Source organism: Poeciliopsis prolifica, unplaced genomic scaffold (assembly GCF_027474105.1).
Source record: "Poeciliopsis prolifica strain line A6 unplaced genomic scaffold, Auburn_PproV2 SCAFFOLD035, whole genome shotgun sequence".
Classification (NCBI taxonomy): domain Eukaryota; kingdom Metazoa; phylum Chordata; class Actinopteri; order Cyprinodontiformes; family Poeciliidae; genus Poeciliopsis; species Poeciliopsis prolifica.
This window is the reverse complement of record NW_026562410.1, coordinates 5,922,756-5,941,347: the sequence shown is the minus strand read 5'-3', so window position 1 is coordinate 5,941,347 and position 18,592 is coordinate 5,922,756. Positions and strand designations below refer to the sequence as shown.

Here is an 18,592-nt window from a genome sequence, read left to right as displayed (position 1 = left end):
CTTATTTAGCTGATCTGCTTTTAATGTGTGGTTGTTTGTGCTCTGAAGACATTTTTCCTCCATTTTAAGGTTTTATTTAGGAATTTTTTCCATGTCATTTGGAACAAGTGAAAAATCAAGTTTAACAGGAGTGACCTGGTGACCTGACGCACCTTCAGTCGTTTTCTGTCTGTGAGGATCGCTGGACGTGGAAGAGTAGTCGCCTTGGGTTTATTTGTCTGACAAGATGAGTAAAACGAAGAACAAAAACGACGACAAAACGGAGAAGGCCTTGGCTGCGGAGAAACAACAGTTCGGCAAACAGCAGGTGAGAATTAAAATGGCTACCCAAAAGAGGAATTTTCTCTTCTGTTTCATGTTATTTTCCCAAAATGTGGTTTGGCTTCACCTTGGTGAGTTGCCGCAATATTCTTTGGTTGAAAAGTTATTCTTCAATCAGAATGTGTGTCCCACAGCTAAACTTTAACATGACTTCAAACATAAAATGTTTCATTTTGATTCATTCAAAGCTGGTTTAGTTTGTCTTTATTTGGGTTCTATTGAGTGGTAATAAGTAGTCAGTAACATTTTAGCTTTAATATGTTGCATATCTTCAAAGTAAGTAAAAACACTACTTTTTCTGCAGGCTAAAGCTAACAGCTAGTCAGAATAAAAGCAAATTTATGCCATTAAAATGTCTTGGTTGTTCACATCAGTACTTTTTAAATGAACAATCAAGTGTTGGATTGTAATTTAAGTGAAAATGTGATTATTTGACCAAGTTTAGATGACCAAGTTGCAAACTAAGTGCTAGGTTAATCCAGCTATAATAAATAAATCTGAACATAAAATCACACATTTTAGTGTTTTTTTTTTTTTTTGTTGTTCTTTTACATAAATTTTCCCCAAAGTCATTCCAGTCAGATGCACATAATATGGCTGAGTTCTTTTTCCATTGGTGTTTCACATTGGAAAGGTATTCTTGTCAGTGATGGACCAACACCGCCTTCTATATAATTAACCACAGCTTTAATAAAAATGAATGACAGAAACAAATGTGATGGTGCATTAGAGACTTCTAAAGTAGCATTTCCATGGACCAGTGTGAAATATGTCAACTGATGTCCACTTTTACTTTAGCCCCCTTTGACTAGCCGTTAGCTTCAGCTAGCTTTCATCCAGAACTGATGAGTGTTCAGCATGTAAAATTGATTCAGAATATATATTTTTTTAAAGGTTACACTGAGTAAAGACCAGAAGACAACTGAGGTTTTTTGTAATATTGTTAATATCAGTTTTAACTTTGCAGGTTTTAAGTGTTTTTTCTGTTGTCATTTCTTTCAGCTCCAGAGCCTCAGCAAAATTGCCAACACAGCTGAAGTTCCACCGAAAGAGAAATATGTTCGCAGTATCCTTTAAAACTGTACTTAAAAAAAATTATGATATGCTGACTAGTAAATGGGAAATTACTTCAGCTATTAAGGAAAGCTGTACACAGGTTAGCGCTGTGCTTCTAGCATGCTAACATAAAGCTAGCAGCTTTTTGGTGTAAAATAATGGCTTCTCTGCAAAGCAGAAATTCGAGTTTGGCCTTATATTTTTTCATAAATGATAATACTTGGTGCTTCAGGTGAAAACTTCCCAAAATAGTTTAACATAACAGGCTATCTTAGCAACACGCTTTTGAAATTAATATAGAAAATACAAAGGTTTGTGAGGGCTAAAGATTAAATACATACAGAGCTGTGAAAGGGGGTTTGCTGTCTTAAATAGTGAATTTGTATTTGCTTTATTTCATTCACTAAATTGTTAACGTCATAAATTGATCATTCTGGAATTTTTTGCAGTCAAACAAAGTTTATGCTTTCTTTTTATGTCTGAGAAGATGTTGAAAACCTTCAGTTTGTTAGGAGGACATTTGTTTTTATTTTTCTTATTACAGCACTGTGCATAAACAGCTCTTATCAGATGCTTACATAATGAATGCCAGTCATTTTAACCATGTTCAATTGGACTATGAGCTTTAATTTCTAATATCAGAGTTGAATGTGTGAATATGAATATATTGTGCATTTAAAACTCATAAATACAAACTCTTTGTAAATTATATTTCAAAAAGAGTTCAGTCTTTAAAAACGCCTCTCCGTTTTGCAATATCAGACATCCTAAGCTTCACTGCTGCTTAGAAGGCACAAAGTGACGACAAAAAATGTCACTTTGTGGCATTACTTAAAGGGAAATCACCTAAATTATGACAACTTGCAACCTTGAAAGCCTGTAAAAGGTTTGCAGATCTATTCGGTTTTGTTTACATAGATCTAAAAGTAATATAATTTTAAGAGTTTAGGCATTACTGCTTAGTGAGTGGAATCTCTGCAGAGTATTTCTGCATTAGTTTATCTTGTGCATTGGGAGTTTCCCTAACATTGACACAGATATAATTCTGGGAACTCACAAAGAGGGCGGAGCCACCACCTTCTGGTCATATGTCCCCAACCTGCCTCTGTCCAGCCAATCCCTGGTCAGCTGGAAGGTCTGCTACCTGCTGCACAAAGTGCTCAGAGAGGGACACAGGAATGTGAGTTTATCTCTACATTTGCTCAGTGTAACTTCCTGTTTACATCCATTACGTTTAATCTTGTTTGTCTTTTTTTTTTTTTTTTGTCCCCTCGACCTGCAGGTCATTACAGATTCTCACAGACACAGCCGCAGCATAAGAGACATGGGAGTCCTGTGGGTGAGTGATCATGTCTGATGCATTCAATCTGCACGTTTAATCACAGAGAAAATTCAAAAGACCCTTTAGTATGCAGTGCAGTCAGCAAATTGAACAAAATCCCAACATGTGCTCAATGAAAAGTTGATCAGTGGATTGTTTTTAAGAAAAACTACCAGGTTCAAATAAGCGTCTAAACTTCTAACCCACTGTCTGTGTTTTCCCAGGGAAACCTGCATGATCGATATGGTCACATTGTTGCCTTGTCTGCTAAATATCTCCACCTCAAGATGGAGTTTCATGCAAAGGTGATACATCTTTATTCTGTCGAATTACTCAGATGGAAATGATCTGCTATTTACAGTGAGAGAGATTGTTTGTGCTTATCATATGTGATTCTGTTTATGCTTGAAAAGAGAAGACAGCAGGGTGAAAAGACAAAACCTAAACACAAAGTGCTCTTTAACATAAAATCAAATACTTTATTGTTGATCCCAGTGGGAAATTAAATTAAATGTGTCTGGAGTTTTCCTTTTTACACAATTAAGCAGAAGAAAAAAAACAGCTTTCCCTTAGCACAATGTCTTTATCTGATCCTGACGGTAAACTGAGCCAAAAATAATCCTGGAGCTGGTGATCCTAAGGTTGCTAAATGTAATGTTTACGACATGTCGTGTCAGTGTAGATCATATATTGCTCCAGAATGTGAATGATTTTATTCTGCTGGATCAAAAGTCCAGAGAAAGCTCCCCTCCCTGGCTCCTCCTCCACTCGGTTCCTTCAGACTAGCGGCAGCAGCTAGCAAACACTTGAGAGTCTGCTGAGCTTGGCGTACAAGCTTGGTGTCAGTGGAACGCTCCTCAGAACGTTGTGAAAGGACTACTTGAAGGTGGAGTGTAGGAAAGAATAAGAGTTTCTTAAAAAAAAACAACTGAATTTCAAGGCGTCAAATTGCAAAATCAAGTTTCTTTTAAGTCATATTTAATAAATAAACAGTTTTTTTTATAGTAACTGAAGGTAACACAGTTACTTGATTCTGGTATAAAATTGTACTATGTGCCTGGAATATGAATAGTACCGTCCCTTTAAGAAGTTGAAAATGAATTAAGAAGTGTGCCGTGTGACGTTCTTCAACAGCACAAGGTGATTCCAGGTAACCTGGAGGCCTCTGACGACACTCTGGAGAGAGAAGCAGGAACTGACATGACTAAAGTGTAAGTTTCCTTCTTCCTGGCTTCTGCCCGGACATCAACATGTGTCACAACTATTTTATTGTCTTTATGGGGTTTTTTTTTAAATTAATTTATTTGCCATTATTGGGCCTTTGCTGGGTTCTCTCCGGGTTCTCCGGCTTCCTCCCACAGTCCAAAAACATGACTGTCAGGTTAATTGGTCTTTCCAAATTCTCCCTAGGTGTGAGTGTGTGTGTGCATGGTTGTTTGTCCTGTTTGTCTCTGTGTTGCCCTGCGACGGACTGGCGACCTGTCCAGGGTGAACCCCGCCTCGCCTGGAGCGCAGCTGGAGAGGCACCAGCACCTCCCGACCCCGTTAGGGAGAAGGGTGAACAGAAAATGGATGGATGGATGGGCCTTTGCTACAAATTTTTTCTGAATGACAGTAGAGCCCGCCTAATATTTTGTTATACTGTATGTAGTTATTTTGTCTCTATAAAAGGACTTTGAATTATCAGCTGAATGTTCTCATGTTTTTATGACGCATTGCAGGCTGGATATGACTCAGGAGCTGCTGGATTACTTGGATGCTGGACTGAAGATGTCTGAGACGGGTGAGACTTCCACATTCAGCCCGTTCATATGAGAAAACCTGTTGGTTAGATAAAGGGAAGGAGCCATCACACGTTCACAAAAACCTAAAACACGGGCTTCTGAAATGTTTTGTTTCAAGTTCTCCGTCAGATGGACGCCAATGGGGCCAAATCCACAACCCCGGCCGGTCAGTGCAGGCTGACGCCTCTCATCCCGCTCATCCTGGACTGCAGCTACCTCTACCACTTCTCTGTCCGGCTGCTGTTTAAGCTGCACAGCCGTGAGTTGTTGTCACCTTAGCGACCTCTGCAGAGTCACGTTCAGCTCTAACCGTAGCCCCCAAAAATTCCCAGGTATCTCTGCGGACGTGCTCCTTGGACACAGGGAGAGATTCCGTGACCTTTTCACCAGGTCGGTCAGGACGACTGCATCTATTCATCATGTAATGAAACAGGCCGGGCTGTTTTTGTTGTACTTACTTGTGTTTTTGTTTGTTTTTGCAGCCTCACGCAGTTCTTCAACAGAGCCAGAGAAATTGAGTTCTTCAAAAGTATCATCCAGATCCCAGACCTCCCAGACGTAAGCGGAGATGAACGAAGGCGCACCGATCAAAGTTCCCTAGCCGATCACCGATATTTAAAAAGCCTGACACAGCAGATTCAATTTCGGCCAGCACCGACTTTATTGTGTGCAAAGTTGCTAAATGTAGCGACAGATTTGCTAAATTTTCAACAGTGGGGTGACTGTTGCTAACCGAGCATGTGCACAGAAAATCAGTTCACTCATTGGGAGAACTAATGATACAGAAGTATGTGGCCATTTTTATGATTCATTATAATTGTGAGATTTTTTTAAATTTCCCACAACAAAAAACAAACATGGCTTTTAAGCATAATGGACCAGATTTTAATTAGAGGTGCACCAATTACAGTTTTTTGGCCGATGCCAATGTTTCCTCAGAAAAGTTGTTAAATTTACCAACAAAGTTGCTAAGTCTGTAACAGTGAGGTGAGTATTGCTAGGCTAGCATGCTCGGCTAGCAACAGTCACCTGGTCTTACCTTTGCATAAGATCGATGGATAAAGCTGCTTTCACATGTGAATCTTGGTTGAAACCCAACACCCAAAACTAAGGAAATCAGGGCTGATTCATCAGTGCACCCTTCTTAATAACCGCTTCATTTATCAGGTTTTGGGCCAGTAACCTGTTGATCCCCACTCCCCAGGGTCCTCCCAACTTCCTGCGAGCCGCTGCCCTGGCTGAGTACAAAAAGCCAGTGGTGGTGATGCCTGGCGAGGATCGCCCAGAGGAGGACGAAGCGGACGCGCAGCCAGAGTTGAGAGAAACGCCGCAGATGTCACAGGTGCGGCGCTTCTGTACGAGTTGAAAGAACACGTTTTCCCGTAACCCGTGCTGAAACGCGTGTCTTTTTCCAGCAGTACTATTTGGTCAGCCAGATGGGAGGACCCGAGGCGTCTCTGGACTACAGAGACACAGAAGGCAACGGCTACGGGAAGGAGCCGGAGGCGCTGAAACCGGAGGTAGAGCTCATCAGGAGCGAGGTGAGATGAGGCCCATCATGCAATGGGAATGCAGAACACAGAATCAAAATCCAGCTTTTTTTTCTCCAATCCGATTTTGACTTTTCTAAGTCAGAATGTCCCTTGTTGTTTTGTTGGTTTTTTGGGGGGGTGGGGGGTTCTAGAAAATATCTAAGATTAATTTAAAAACTTCATTTTTACCTGAAAACTTGCTCTCTGTTTTTCTATCTACACCAGCCCAACAGGCTGTCTCTGTAAAACAAAAAGAAATGTGTGGCGGAAGCATGACACTTGTGAACACTTGGCATCTTACATGGAAACTCCTGTTTTCTTCAGGCTCAGAGATGTGTGATAGAGTTAAAGTCCCAGGTGAACCGTCTGGAGGCGGAGCTCCAGGAGCAGCGCTCCCACAGACAGGTCGCCCTGGTCGAAAACGAACACCTGCGGATGGAAGTGGAGGCTCTACGCAGCGCTAACGTGGCCAACGTCGGAGCTCAGATCGGATACAAAGAGGCGGACAGTGAGTGCACGGATTTTTTTTTTTTTTTTTTTTTTTTTTTTTAGCATTGAGACTATAAACGGAATAAGTCGGGCGTGAGTAAAATCCTTGTTTCTCTGTTTTTTTTCTGTGAACAGCCAGAGCTCAGGCTGCTGAGGTTCGCTTCACGCAGCTCAAAGAGAGACACGCAGAGCTGGTTACGAGCCACGCCGATCTAATGAAGAAGGTCAAACTGAAGCCGCTGTTTAGCTTTACTCTCTGACTTGTTGGCGTTTTGGCTCCAACCCAGGTTTTCTGTATGTCCTGCTGCAGAATGCAGAAACGGTTAAGATGCTGTCGAGTACAAAGGTCACGCAGGACGACTTGTTGAGAGCCAAGCAGCAGCTGGAGAGCGAAGTGGAGAAACTGAGACTGGAAAAAAGAAACGCGGTGAGAACGTCTCTGCTGCTGCTACGATTATCTATCACAAAAACAAACCCAGTGGATTTGGACTGAAGACTTTACTCTCGACCAAACAGACCAGTCATCAGCAGCAGGAAGTCGACCGGCTGAATCAAGAGCTGCTGGAGCAGAGAGCAGAGATGGCCGCGCTCCGCAGCACTCTGGAGAGTAAAGAGAAGGTAACACCGAAACGTTTGGTTTTACATGAAACCTTCCTGCATCTCTGACAGCGTTTCAGAGCCACAGTAGATTAAAAAACAACATAAAACGGAGTAAATTTCTGCCAAAAATCTCTTTGAAATTTTGATCTGAATCTCAGAAATTTTCTTGGAAAAAAAATGTGAAAATTGTCTGAGCATCAGACAACAACAAATTTGAGAGAAATGCTATGGAATTTTGAGATTAATCTTGTAAGTTTTCTGGAAAATACATAGAGATTCTCCAAGCTCAAAAAGTCAAACATATTGACTTTCAAGTCTGAGAAGAAACTTGAAATTTTCTAGAAAAAAAATTAATTTCAACTCAGAAAATGTCCAAAACTTCAATATTTCCAACATCACGAAGTCAGAAAATTTCCTTTTTTTTTTTCTTCCATAAAATTTCAGTCTAGCCTAAAGTTCTTTTTGGGGAAAATTAACTTTTTTTTTTTCTTCTTCTTTTTTCTGTCTACAATTATCCTTAAAACACTGCCATATTTATCACACTCAGGCCAAAACATGTTTTTGGTTCTTCAAAAATAATTGAAATGTTACATATTAATCCATAAAGTTTAGCCTTTTTGACATTTCTTGTTTGAATTTCTTAATCACAGAAACTTCCTGAAAACGTAGCAAGGAGCGATGAAAGATATATTGGCACTAACATCAGTATCAGACAATATAAGTCATTTTTTAAACGACAAGTGTTGATCTGATGACATCAGCGACAGATATTTGTTTCCATTTTGGTGCATTTATATTTATTTCACATTTATTCACTATACAACATTTTTTGTTTCTCTCTACTGACATTAATGCAGAATAAAGGATAGAGATGTCGAGATGCATCTCCTTGTATCTCAACATCTTTCGTCAAAAACAACAAATTTGTAAAATGTGAGAATCTGTTTCCTGTTTAATCATTTAGACCTGGGACTTTTGGAATAAATCAAACATTTAAGGAGTGATTTTCTTCAATCTCCAGCCTCATGGCTTTTTATTTTCCTAACGGATTCTCTCCAGGAGGGGACTCAGGTGAGCAGCAGCCTGACGGCGCTCCAGGCAGAGCGGGACTTGCTGCTGCGCTCCGCCGTGGAGAAAGACGCAGAGCTGTCGTCTCTGAGGCAGCTGGCCCAGCAGCAGCAGAGCTCCCTGGATCTGGAGAAGGAGCGGCTGAGCCGAGAGCTGGAGGCCCTGAGAGCCCAGCTGCAGCAGCAGGTACCAGCTGCCGGCGCCACACCACCACACCTGGAGGTCCGACGCATCTGGAAGCGGCTGGAGTTTGTTTCGTTCGCCGGAGTGTTGAGAACAAAAACAAAGAATATATGACCTCTACTTCGCTTTCTTTATTTTGAATTTCATTTTGAAAATTCTTTCAAACTTTGATTAATTCAAACCTTCCTTCAAAAAAATTTTCAAAGTTTCCTTTGAACTTTTTCTTTCTAATTTTCTTTCGTACTGTCTTTTCTTTCCTTCTCTCCGCTTTTTCTGTCTTTAATTCCTTTCTTCCTCTCTGTTTCTAGAAACAGCTCCATAAATTCATGCCAGTGCTCTCCAGTGTTTCTGTAACTCAGGGAAAACTCTGAGAGTGAAGTCTCATCTGACTTCAGCCTGCAGATGCTCCAGCAGAGAGAAACATCAGAAACAATGTCCTCCATTCTTCAGCGTCAGACTTCCTGTTTTTGCTCCGCAGCTCGCCATCAACGCGGAGCAGAAGCTGGAGATCGACCGGCTGAAGCGAGAGCTGGACTCCACCAGAGCAGAGCTGGCTCGAGCCAACGCTCTTCTGCAAAGCAAAGAAATGGTGAGATGATTTCTGGAATCTCCTTCAAATGATCTCCTGGTTGCAGCTCATACATATGCGTGTGTGTTGTTGTTTTTTTTTCTTCCCCCCGTCTTTAGAGCGGCACGCAGCTGAGCAGCACGCTGGCCGGTCTGCAAGCGGAGAAGGATGCGCTGCTGCGGTCGGTCCGGGACCAGGAGGCGGAGCTGAGCTCTCTGAGGCAGCAGGCTCTGCTCCACCACAGCGTCCTGGAGCAGGAGAGGCAGCGCAGCAGCATGGAGCTGGGAAGCTTACGCTCCCAGATGCAGCAGCAGGTGCCGCAGCGTCTGCCTCGCCTCGCTGCGTTCTGTCGCTCTGATTCGGTCGGTGACTGTAAGGGTTGTGTTTTGTGACCCAGGCCTGCCGGGAGGGCGAGCTGGCCCAGAAGCTGCAGGACAAGCAGTTCTGTCTGCTTCAGTGTGCCGTGGTGGAGGCCGAGGGCATCATACTGGACGCCGTGGCCAAACTGGATGACCCCATACATGTCCGCTGCATCAGTACTCCAGGTAGCAAAAACAAAAAAAAAGCAGGGAAGACACTAAAACACATCTGTTAGTGGGGCTGCAAGCTTATCAGTATCGCACAACCACAAAATCCAAGAAACGTATTGAAACTTATTGCCTGGTAGCAGGAGAAACTGGCTAGTTATTTAAGTACTATGGAGTCAAAGTCTCTGCCTGGAATATATTTGGTGAGTCTTGTTGTTTGATGCAGCATTAACAGGTAAAATCAAGAGTAAAGGAATTAAACCATTGAAATGAGGTCAATATTTACTGTAAAACATTCTCAGAATCACATTTTTCTTATTTAGTTCACACCACAATTGAATCCACTCCAGCATTTAGCCCGCCCCGGCATTTTTATCCATTTGCATCCTATATGTCAAACCAGCTGGTTTATAATGAATGCATTGGTTTGTTCTCATATCCTATTGTTGTTTGAGTAATATCACTAGATCAAGCTTTTCTAACTTTCTGCACTGCAAGAATAAGTAATGAAAGTTTATATAATTCCTGCTGATATCGTATCAGGTCAGTATTGATATTGCATTGCATTGGTATCATGAAACCCAGAGACATAAAAAGCTCCCTTTAGTCAAACCTATAAAGGTCCGTTTGCGTTTTTGAACCACATATAAATCACCAGTCCTTCTGTCTTTCAGATTATTTGATCAACCGAGCTGAAATCACTCTGGGCTCTATTGATAAAATGCAGCAGAGCCACATGGTCTACCTGGGAAACAGGAACGGTGAGCAAAACACCCACAGTTAGCCTCCATGTTGACCTCGAACGTTGAGGCCGACTCGTTTTCTTGATGCTTTCCAGACGCCAGTGGCCTGCTGAGAGCCGTCACCCAGTTTTCCCACCTGGCCGCCGACACCATCGTTAACGGCTCGGCGACGTCGCACTCGGCTCCCGTCGACCACGCTAACGGTAAGACGCTCTACAAACGGCCCGGTCCTCTCAGAGGCTGCTTCCTGTGCGCTCAGCTGTTGTCTGCCCTGGTCCAGGTTTGACGGACAGCTGTCGGGAATGTGCCAGCCACTGCCTGCAGTACCTGAATGATCTGAAATCTCAGGCCAACTTGCAGCGAGCCAACCCGTCCGCCATACGCTACACCATCCAGCGCATCCTCGCCCTGGGACAGGTGAGAGGCAACGAGATTCGTCACAAAAACAAAACCAACTGTAGTGTTTTAGTAGCAAATATCAGGCGTTAATAGACACAATGACAATGATTATCAAGGGACAAATCGGAAAACATATTGGTCTTAGTGGAGATGCGCGATATATTGAATCGCACTTGTTATTGCTGTATCAGTTTTTTTCTAAGACACGAGGAGGAAGGTCAGCTTGGATGTAATGTTTCACTGGATATCATATTTCAAATGTGAGTAATTTCACTCAGCTTCAACCAAAAATCTACCAAACACAGACAGCTGCAGTTTATTTTAAAGTGAGACTTCTTCTTAGAACCAGCTTCGATGTATTAATAGTATTTTAGATCTGCTGAGTCTGTTACTGAATAACACAGTAAACCCTCTATATGGTCACTGGAAGTACTTTTACTGCAACAGTTCAGTTCACAAGCTTTACATTGCAAAATATGTACATATATGTGCAAACGTTTGTTCTGTCTGAATCTGTATTTTTGTAATTGGGTTATTTATTTGTACGCATTTATTTCATTTTAGAAGGAGAAAATCTGAGAATTTGATGTAACGTTAAAGCTTTCTGTCAAATGAAATCACAAAACCTACAATTGCAGGTATAAAACTGTCACTTTTTTTCAAACCCCTGCTACACCTTCATACCGGCCCGTGACGAATGATAGCACAGCTAAACTGGATGAGAGTCAAGGTGATAAATTTAAGGTTGTGACCAGGAAGAGGACAGAAAACATCTCGTTCCAATCAGTTTGATGAGAATTTATTTATTTTTTGTAACTAGATCATGTGAAAGGAGGAACTTTTACTGCAATCCAAACTGAAATTTACAGAAAAACTACCTTGTACACATGAAATTATTGATGTTATATATCCACAAATATAGAATATCACATTCAATGAATGTAGCTTTTTTTTCCCTATTGAGCTTCACTTTGTTTGTGTTGCTCAGGAGCTGCGGCCCAAAGGACAGGATGTGCTGAAGGAGGAGCTGGGAAGCATGGTGGACAAAGAAATGGTTGCCACGTCAACCGCCATCGAGGAGGCCGTGCTGCGGATGGACGTACGGACAAAGTTTACAGAATTTCATTCCAGCTACCGGGCTGGACAATCATTACAGCTCGAAATAAAGCAAATTCAGAGTACTCAGTGTTTGATCAGAAGATTAAGTGTTAAATCAGTTTGTAGAATCTGATGGGACGCCCACGCTTTCATATGGATTATGGAAATGCATCCATTTGTGTCTTTTAGGAGATTCTGTCCCAAGCAAAGAAAGACACCACCGGCCTGAAGCTGGAAGTCAACCAGAGGTAAGAAGATCCTGAGGAATGGACAACAAAAACAACACGTTTTCCTCCTTCATAATAATCATCATTTTTCAGCAAATAAAACAATCATGAAAGAATAAAATCAGTTGAAGTTGTAAATATAATATTTGTGTTTTTGTCCCAGCATCCTGGGATCCTGTTCAGATCTGATGAAGGTGACACATCTCTGACTCCGGCTGCTCATCGTGAACTCAGTTTAACGAAAACACGCCAACAGGATTTATTTCATTTTATTTAATTTTTTATCACGTTCAGGCTGTTCATATGCTGGTCACGGCCTCTACCGACTTACAGAAAGACATCGTGGAAGGAGGCAGGGTGAGTCGGAGAGAAACCTTAAAGCTGGACTTCCTGTAAACACCATCTGAACACATTTCTCTCTTCTTTTATGTCTTTAGTTTTTGAGCCGAAAGGAATACGGGTAACTTTCAGAGAAAAATAATTATTATTCAGATTAAATCAAACGTTACTGATTGAAGTAGAAAAGCTTAAAGAACAAAAGCATTTCACATACCGACTAAATAAATCTAATTAGTTTATTTCACCTGTTACTTGAGAGACGATTCATACAAAATTCACTTACGTTTATTTTCTTCTTTGTTTTGATCAGTTTTTTTCAAGATAGCTTACTTAAGGGAAAAATAATTATAGTTTGATTTAATAACTTTCTTCAGAAAAAAGCCACTCCTTAATATAGACAAATAAATATGGAACTTTAATTAAGCTAAAAAGTTGTTCGAGGTTAAAACTTTACCCCAAAGAGTTCAATAAAATCTCATTTTATTATGAAAATCACAATAAATGCAAACATGATTTAAATCCCTCTTTATCATTTAATTACAATTATTATTAAAATCATTATTTTTTTATTAGTATGTTATTTTATTACATTCCTTTACAAGGACAAAAGACGGAACAATTGATCAAATATACACAACTTGAAAATATTCAATTTTACAATAAACACATCTTTTTATGTTTAGCATTTAATTATTTTTAGTAAATCCAGAACGTTAGGTTTGTTTAATTTTGTTGTTTTCATTTATTTTTACCATTTTGTTGTAATTTTTGAAAATGAAATGAGGTTTACAGTTACAGTTCCTTATCTTCAGCTCCTGTTGGGTTTTAGTTCCCCTATAAAGAAAATCATTTGCAAATAAAACAAATAGCCATAAAGATAAACTTCTTTTATAAATTTATGACAACAAAAAAATGTTAATTTTTAAAAAAAAAATATATATATTTCTTACATGTGACTTGATGGAAATTGACGCTGTATGAAATATAAAGTGATGCTTTTCCACCTGAAACGTTTAAATGGCTATGCTCTTACTCCGCCTGCAGGGGGCGGCGTCTGTCACCGAGTTCTACGCCAAAAACTCTCGCTGGACTGAAGGACTCATCTCGGCATCCAAGGCTGTGGGCTGGGGAGCCACTCAGCTGCTGTAAGGATGAACTAAAACTGAAGCTGCCGATTCAGGCGCCAGCGCTGAAGGTTGCAGAAACGGGTGAAGAATTTCCCGCTGACTCGGTTTTCCGTGGTCACCTGTTTGCTTCCAGGGACTCGGCTGACCGGGTCGTGGGAGAGAACGGCTCTTATGAGGAGCTCATCGCCTCGTCCCATGAGATCGCTGCCAGCACGGCGCAGCTGGTCGCTGCGTCCAAGGTACGAACACAAGATTACGTTTTGACATTTTGCAAGAGAACACCCATTTCTGAAAGATAAACTTTTACATTTAAATAGAGATGCAGAGAACTGTAACATAAAATAGAGATAAAAAAACACAGCTTACATTTCAGTCTTCATCACACAATAACAGCTTCCACACAGAAGATTGTTCTCAGCTTCACCCGGCAAACGCGTTGACTGGTCAGAAAGCCATTGGATCTTTGTGTTTTTGACCCACAAGGTCCCCATAATCAGCCTATTTGAAGACTACACCAGCAGGGGCTAAAATGAAAGTCGTAGCATATTTTCTGAGGATTCAACATTAAATGTTGCTGCCGTTCCAGGTGAAAGCTGATCGCAACAATAAGAAGCTGCACACGCTGCAGCAGGCCTCTCGGCATGTGAACGACATGGCCGCCGTAGTCGTCACCTCCACCAAACACGGACAGCAGCAGATCTCCGACCACGGTCAGAGAAACAGCTTAGGAAAAAAAAACAAAAACCTGGCTTCATCTTTACCTGCCTCAGTCTCTTTGTTCATCTAGTTTGTCTGATGCTTTTACATTTCACATTTTATGGTCTTTGCAGGTGTGATGGACTTCTCTGGCATGTCTTTAATCAAGCTCAAGAAAGAGGAAATGGAAACTCAGGTAAGACAACTGAGGAAAAACACAATTTCTCTTGCAGATGCTGACTGGAAGGACAACCTTCAGTCAACACCAGCATTGTGGTGTCCCTGACATGCCTGAATGAAATGGTGGAATACGCTCCTATGCTTGTCATTAAGTTTTCTAGAGGTTTAGCGATGACTTCTTTTGACTTTTATCTAAAACATGAAGAACACTGGAGCTTAAAGAGTAGAAAAAGACACATAAGCTTAGAATTATAGTGGCTGAAAACGTATATAAGAATGAGTAAATGATCAAAAAAATCCTTCTATAAGCTTTGGGGTTCACAGCTGAACCTTAAATGACAAAAATTATTTGCTGAAGAACAATAAATGTTTATACCAGCTTAACTAATGGCACATTTATTCACTTATAATGAGACATTGTTCCCATGGTATAAGTGAAATAATCTGAACTTTTTCTATCAATATTAAGGAATTATTGGCTTAAAGTGAGTTATTATATCTTGCTGAAAAGTTACTTGTAATTTGGTTTTGTCTCATTTCAAGTGTACAAACACCTGAGAACTAGACCAAAAACCACTTGGTAACAGTTTGTGTTTTTGTAGCGTGTGGATTAATTGTTGGAGCGGCAGAGTTTAAGCGGATGTTCTGTCTGAACCCGTCAGGTGAAAGTGCTGCAGCTTGAGAACCAGCTGGAGCAGGAACGAGTCCGCCTCGGGGAGCTCAGGAAGAGGCACTATGAGCTCGGAGGCCCCGGGTCCCCCGACGCCAAAAACGACGACGACGATAGCTTCCCTCCCCCTCCACCGCCCACCCTGCTGGACTCCGCCTCGCCGCCTCCGTCTTTTTCACACGCGCAGCCCTTCACGAGCACGCCGAGCTTCTCGCTGCCTCAGTCCTACACACCCCCACAAACTTACGCCCCAACTCAGTCGTTCGCATCTTCTCAACCCTACACCCCCCCTCAAAGCTTCACCCCTTCCCAAACGTACGCCCCCTCACAGCTCTACACCGCGGCCCAACCTTACGTTTCGTCAATGCCTTACACCTCAAGCCCAGCCCAGAGCTACCTGCAGTCTCATTCGCTGTCGCAGCTGTCGTCGCTCCCATCGGCCGCCGCCCAGAGCAAACCGGCGTCTCAGCCGCAGAGCAACACCGAGTCACACAAACTGGCCTTCAAGAAACCAAGCATCTTTGTTAAATCCGGGAACTTGCTGAAAAATGCGGTAAGTTCCAACGCTTCTTGATTGAAGTCTTACAGTGTTGTTAAAAAAAAAAAAAGTATCTGTCTGCCCTCAAAAATGTCTTCAGGGTTTCAGGTCGTCAAACACATTTTAATATCAAGATTAATTGAGGGAATAAAAATAAATACATTTTCAAATCATAATTTTACTTATTGAGGTTAAAGGTTCAACTTGGACTTGTGTTGAACCTCCTTCTACCTTCACAACCAGAAAATCCCTTGAACAGAATACATCTGTCCACATGTAATAAGCCCAAAGACATTAAAAAGTCCCCAATCCAAAGAATGATGAGAAACAAAGCGTAGTCTCAAAAGGGTTACAGAGGTATTCCTCAGACTTTACGCCTCCGGTGAACTTCAGGAAGAGCCGTCGTCCACTAAACATGGAACAGTGGTGAACCTTCCCAGGAAACAAAGTTTACTGCTGGAGCACGTCAACGACTCATCCAGGAGGAACCAAGGTCAACATCTAAAACACTTCAGACCTTACATTTCTCCATTAAGGTCAGAGTTCACAATTCAGCAACAAAACCGACTGGATGAAATGGCATCCACGAGAAACCCTCCTCTGACCAGAGATCACAAAGACCCTGTTCACATTTAACGAAATATCTTAACTTCGAGGAACATTTACTGTTTGCTTGATCATCTGAAACACTGAAGTACCACAAAAAAACAAAACAGAAATGGTTCAAATGCTTAGTCCTTTGGTAATGTTAAGTTCTTTCTGTAATTGCTTACATTGCGTGAGTAGATGCTGCGTACGTGAATCTGCTTTCCTCTGTTAATTACAGTTCAAACGAGGCGAAACTGGAACTGGAGAGTCTTAGAGTCGACTGAAGACGACGGTTCAGACTTTGTGACGTCAGCCTTCACTGGAGATCACCGGATACAAGTTTTGCTGTTTGAAAACGGATGACAATTGAATATTTTTGCAAAAATTTTGAGACTCGCGCTAATTTCTCGATTCCCTAAAAAAAAGAAATGGTTTAAAATCTGTTTTGATTTGTCTTGTTTCAACGCCTCAGTCCGATATCAGTACGACTTCGGCTCTTTTTTGCTGGACTTTGCTTTCAAAACTGCTTGCTTTTCTCAGTTTTCTTTGATCTAGTCCAGTTTGTTTTTAACAGCTGCTGTAAGACGATGTCAAGATTATTTTTTTGAAGCGCCTGCAAATAAGTAGTATTTTTCCTCATATGATAAAAGTGAAAACAACTGGAAAGGGAAAAGACGGCATAAATGCCAAAAGCTGTTGCAATAAACTACCCTCTATGAGCCTCTTCTTATTAACCTGTGCAATACTAATTATAGTGATTAATCACACTATGAACAATCATGAATCAAAATATATCATTTTTATTTATATAATATTTATCAGTTTTGTATGTTCTGTTATTTAGTGACTGATTTAAGGCATAGCATGGGTAGATGTTTTACACTGGGATGCAACTTCCTTGTACTCTTTGCATCCATTCACAGTGAAGACGTGGCTTGTGATGGATGCTTAAATGATTTGGGTTGCTGTCACGTGATTGGCTGATTCACTATCTGTGTAAGCAATTGAGCAGGTGGACCCAATAAAGTGACCACTGAGTGTAAATTGTCCCATCATTCCTAATTGTGATGTGTGTGCATGAAAACAATAGGTAATAGTAACAAGATTACTTTTGCCAGAGTTTGAAAGGAAAGGTCAGAGAATTAATTGCGCCTGCCGTATTATCTGTCGCATGTTTTTTTTTTTTTTCCTATGATGGAACAGTTCATTAAAAATATCAATGATAAGTTTTCCATGCGCCACATTAAGACAGCGACCTCATTCGCCTGTTATCTGGATCATGCGCAGTGCAGCCCACAGTATCACTTGTATGGAAATATCCTCTTGGACCAATCGCGTCAAGTCAAGAAGGATACAAGCGGAAGTAAGAAGTTTTGTTTTCAGAATAAAAGCATAAAACTATAGTTCCTTGTAAATGTAGAAAATTACCACTCACGGTATTTTAAGGTCTAAACAATAAAAAATATATTTTAGAAGAGCTTGCAAATGTACTATTATTTTTTTGTCAGTTAAATAACAAAAAAATACTTTAAATACTTAATAGACAAGGATATTAAGATATTCAATAATAGTGGCAGAATAAAACTTACAAATTAAAATAAAACATCACCATAAGTTCCCATAAACATATACTTTATGGAGTACTTGCTTATATTTCTCATATATTCCATCACTAAAAGAGCGTGTGCACCTGAGCGTAAGATGTGATGCATTTCTTTATTTTTCTGTTTAACTGTGAAGTAGCATTTTCTGACCTAACATAAAAGGAGAAGTTAACCCGCACAGCAAGTACTGGAAACTAAAGCATCTTGAGTCAAATGTGACGTTGGTGAATAAGAGAGCTTTAACATACTCTGGGTGTGCAGAGTGTTGTGTCCAAGCATGGAAAGTTGAGTGGGAGAAAAATGGCTGGGAGAAGCAACACCAGAAATGCATGGTAGAAACTGGAAGGCAGGGTCGCCCTGGACAGGTCGCCAGTCCATTGCAGGTATTGTATATGTCTCGTATATGTCACATTTTCTTAAAGAAATATAGACCGCCATAATGTATATTATGCACAGCGCCATGTTTTCCCAGAAACCAGACACAGCATCCCAGCTATTAAAGACAGTGATAGAAAACTAGTTTGGTGGAGGCAGTTATACCTCAACCTGATTGAAATGCTGAGTCCGTGCAAACCTGAATGAATTAAAGTCACATTGTAAAGAAGAGTGAGTCAAAATTACTCAATCATGATGTAAAATACTAATAAATTCATAAAGAAAGCAACTATTTTGAGCTACTTCCATGGCTGATTATTTTCCACACAACACCTTTCTATGTATTTATAGGCTACATGTATTTATGGCCTAATAAATAAGAATATTTTTAACACCTCAGGTTGGTTGTTTTCAGAATTCTTAAAAGACTACATCAGTTTAAAAATGAAAAAGACAGAAAGAAAGAAGAAACGCATGCTGGAAATTCCAACCTTCCAGCAGGTGGCGACTCTGAACAGGTGGGTCGCTTTTTTCACATAACAATGGAATTCAAGGAAGA

General features: G+C 40.9%; 1 protein-coding gene across 2 annotated transcripts; it reads left to right on the top strand.

The window, feature by feature from the left end:
• Window positions 1–97: 97 nt before the first annotated feature.
• On the top strand, window positions 98–16,760 carry LOC129374269 (huntingtin-interacting protein 1-related protein-like). Of its 2 annotated transcripts, none has more exons than XM_055052597.1 (33): window positions 98–307; window positions 1,324–1,387; window positions 2,415–2,557; window positions 2,660–2,716; window positions 2,923–3,003; window positions 3,833–3,909; window positions 4,420–4,481; window positions 4,601–4,741; window positions 4,815–4,872; window positions 4,965–5,040; window positions 5,687–5,824; window positions 5,901–6,023; window positions 6,339–6,522; window positions 6,639–6,727; window positions 6,814–6,930; window positions 7,020–7,121; window positions 8,163–8,357; window positions 8,833–8,943; window positions 9,042–9,236; window positions 9,320–9,467; window positions 10,124–10,210; window positions 10,288–10,395; window positions 10,473–10,609; window positions 11,580–11,690; window positions 11,879–11,937; window positions 12,080–12,110; window positions 12,211–12,273; window positions 13,300–13,400; window positions 13,516–13,621; window positions 13,969–14,092; window positions 14,213–14,274; window positions 14,921–15,481; window positions 16,293–16,760. In XM_055052597.1, the coding sequence occupies exons 1-33, from the start codon at window positions 227–229 to the stop codon at window positions 16,326–16,328; spliced, it is 3,828 nt and encodes a 1,275-aa protein (XP_054908572.1). In that variant the 5' UTR covers window positions 98–226; the 3' UTR covers window positions 16,329–16,760. The 2 variants fall into 2 exon arrangements, with proteins under 2 accessions (XP_054908572.1, XP_054908571.1); XM_055052596.1 differs by having other exon boundaries at window positions 5,898–6,023.
• The last annotated feature ends 1,832 nt before the right edge of the window (window positions 16,761–18,592 follow it).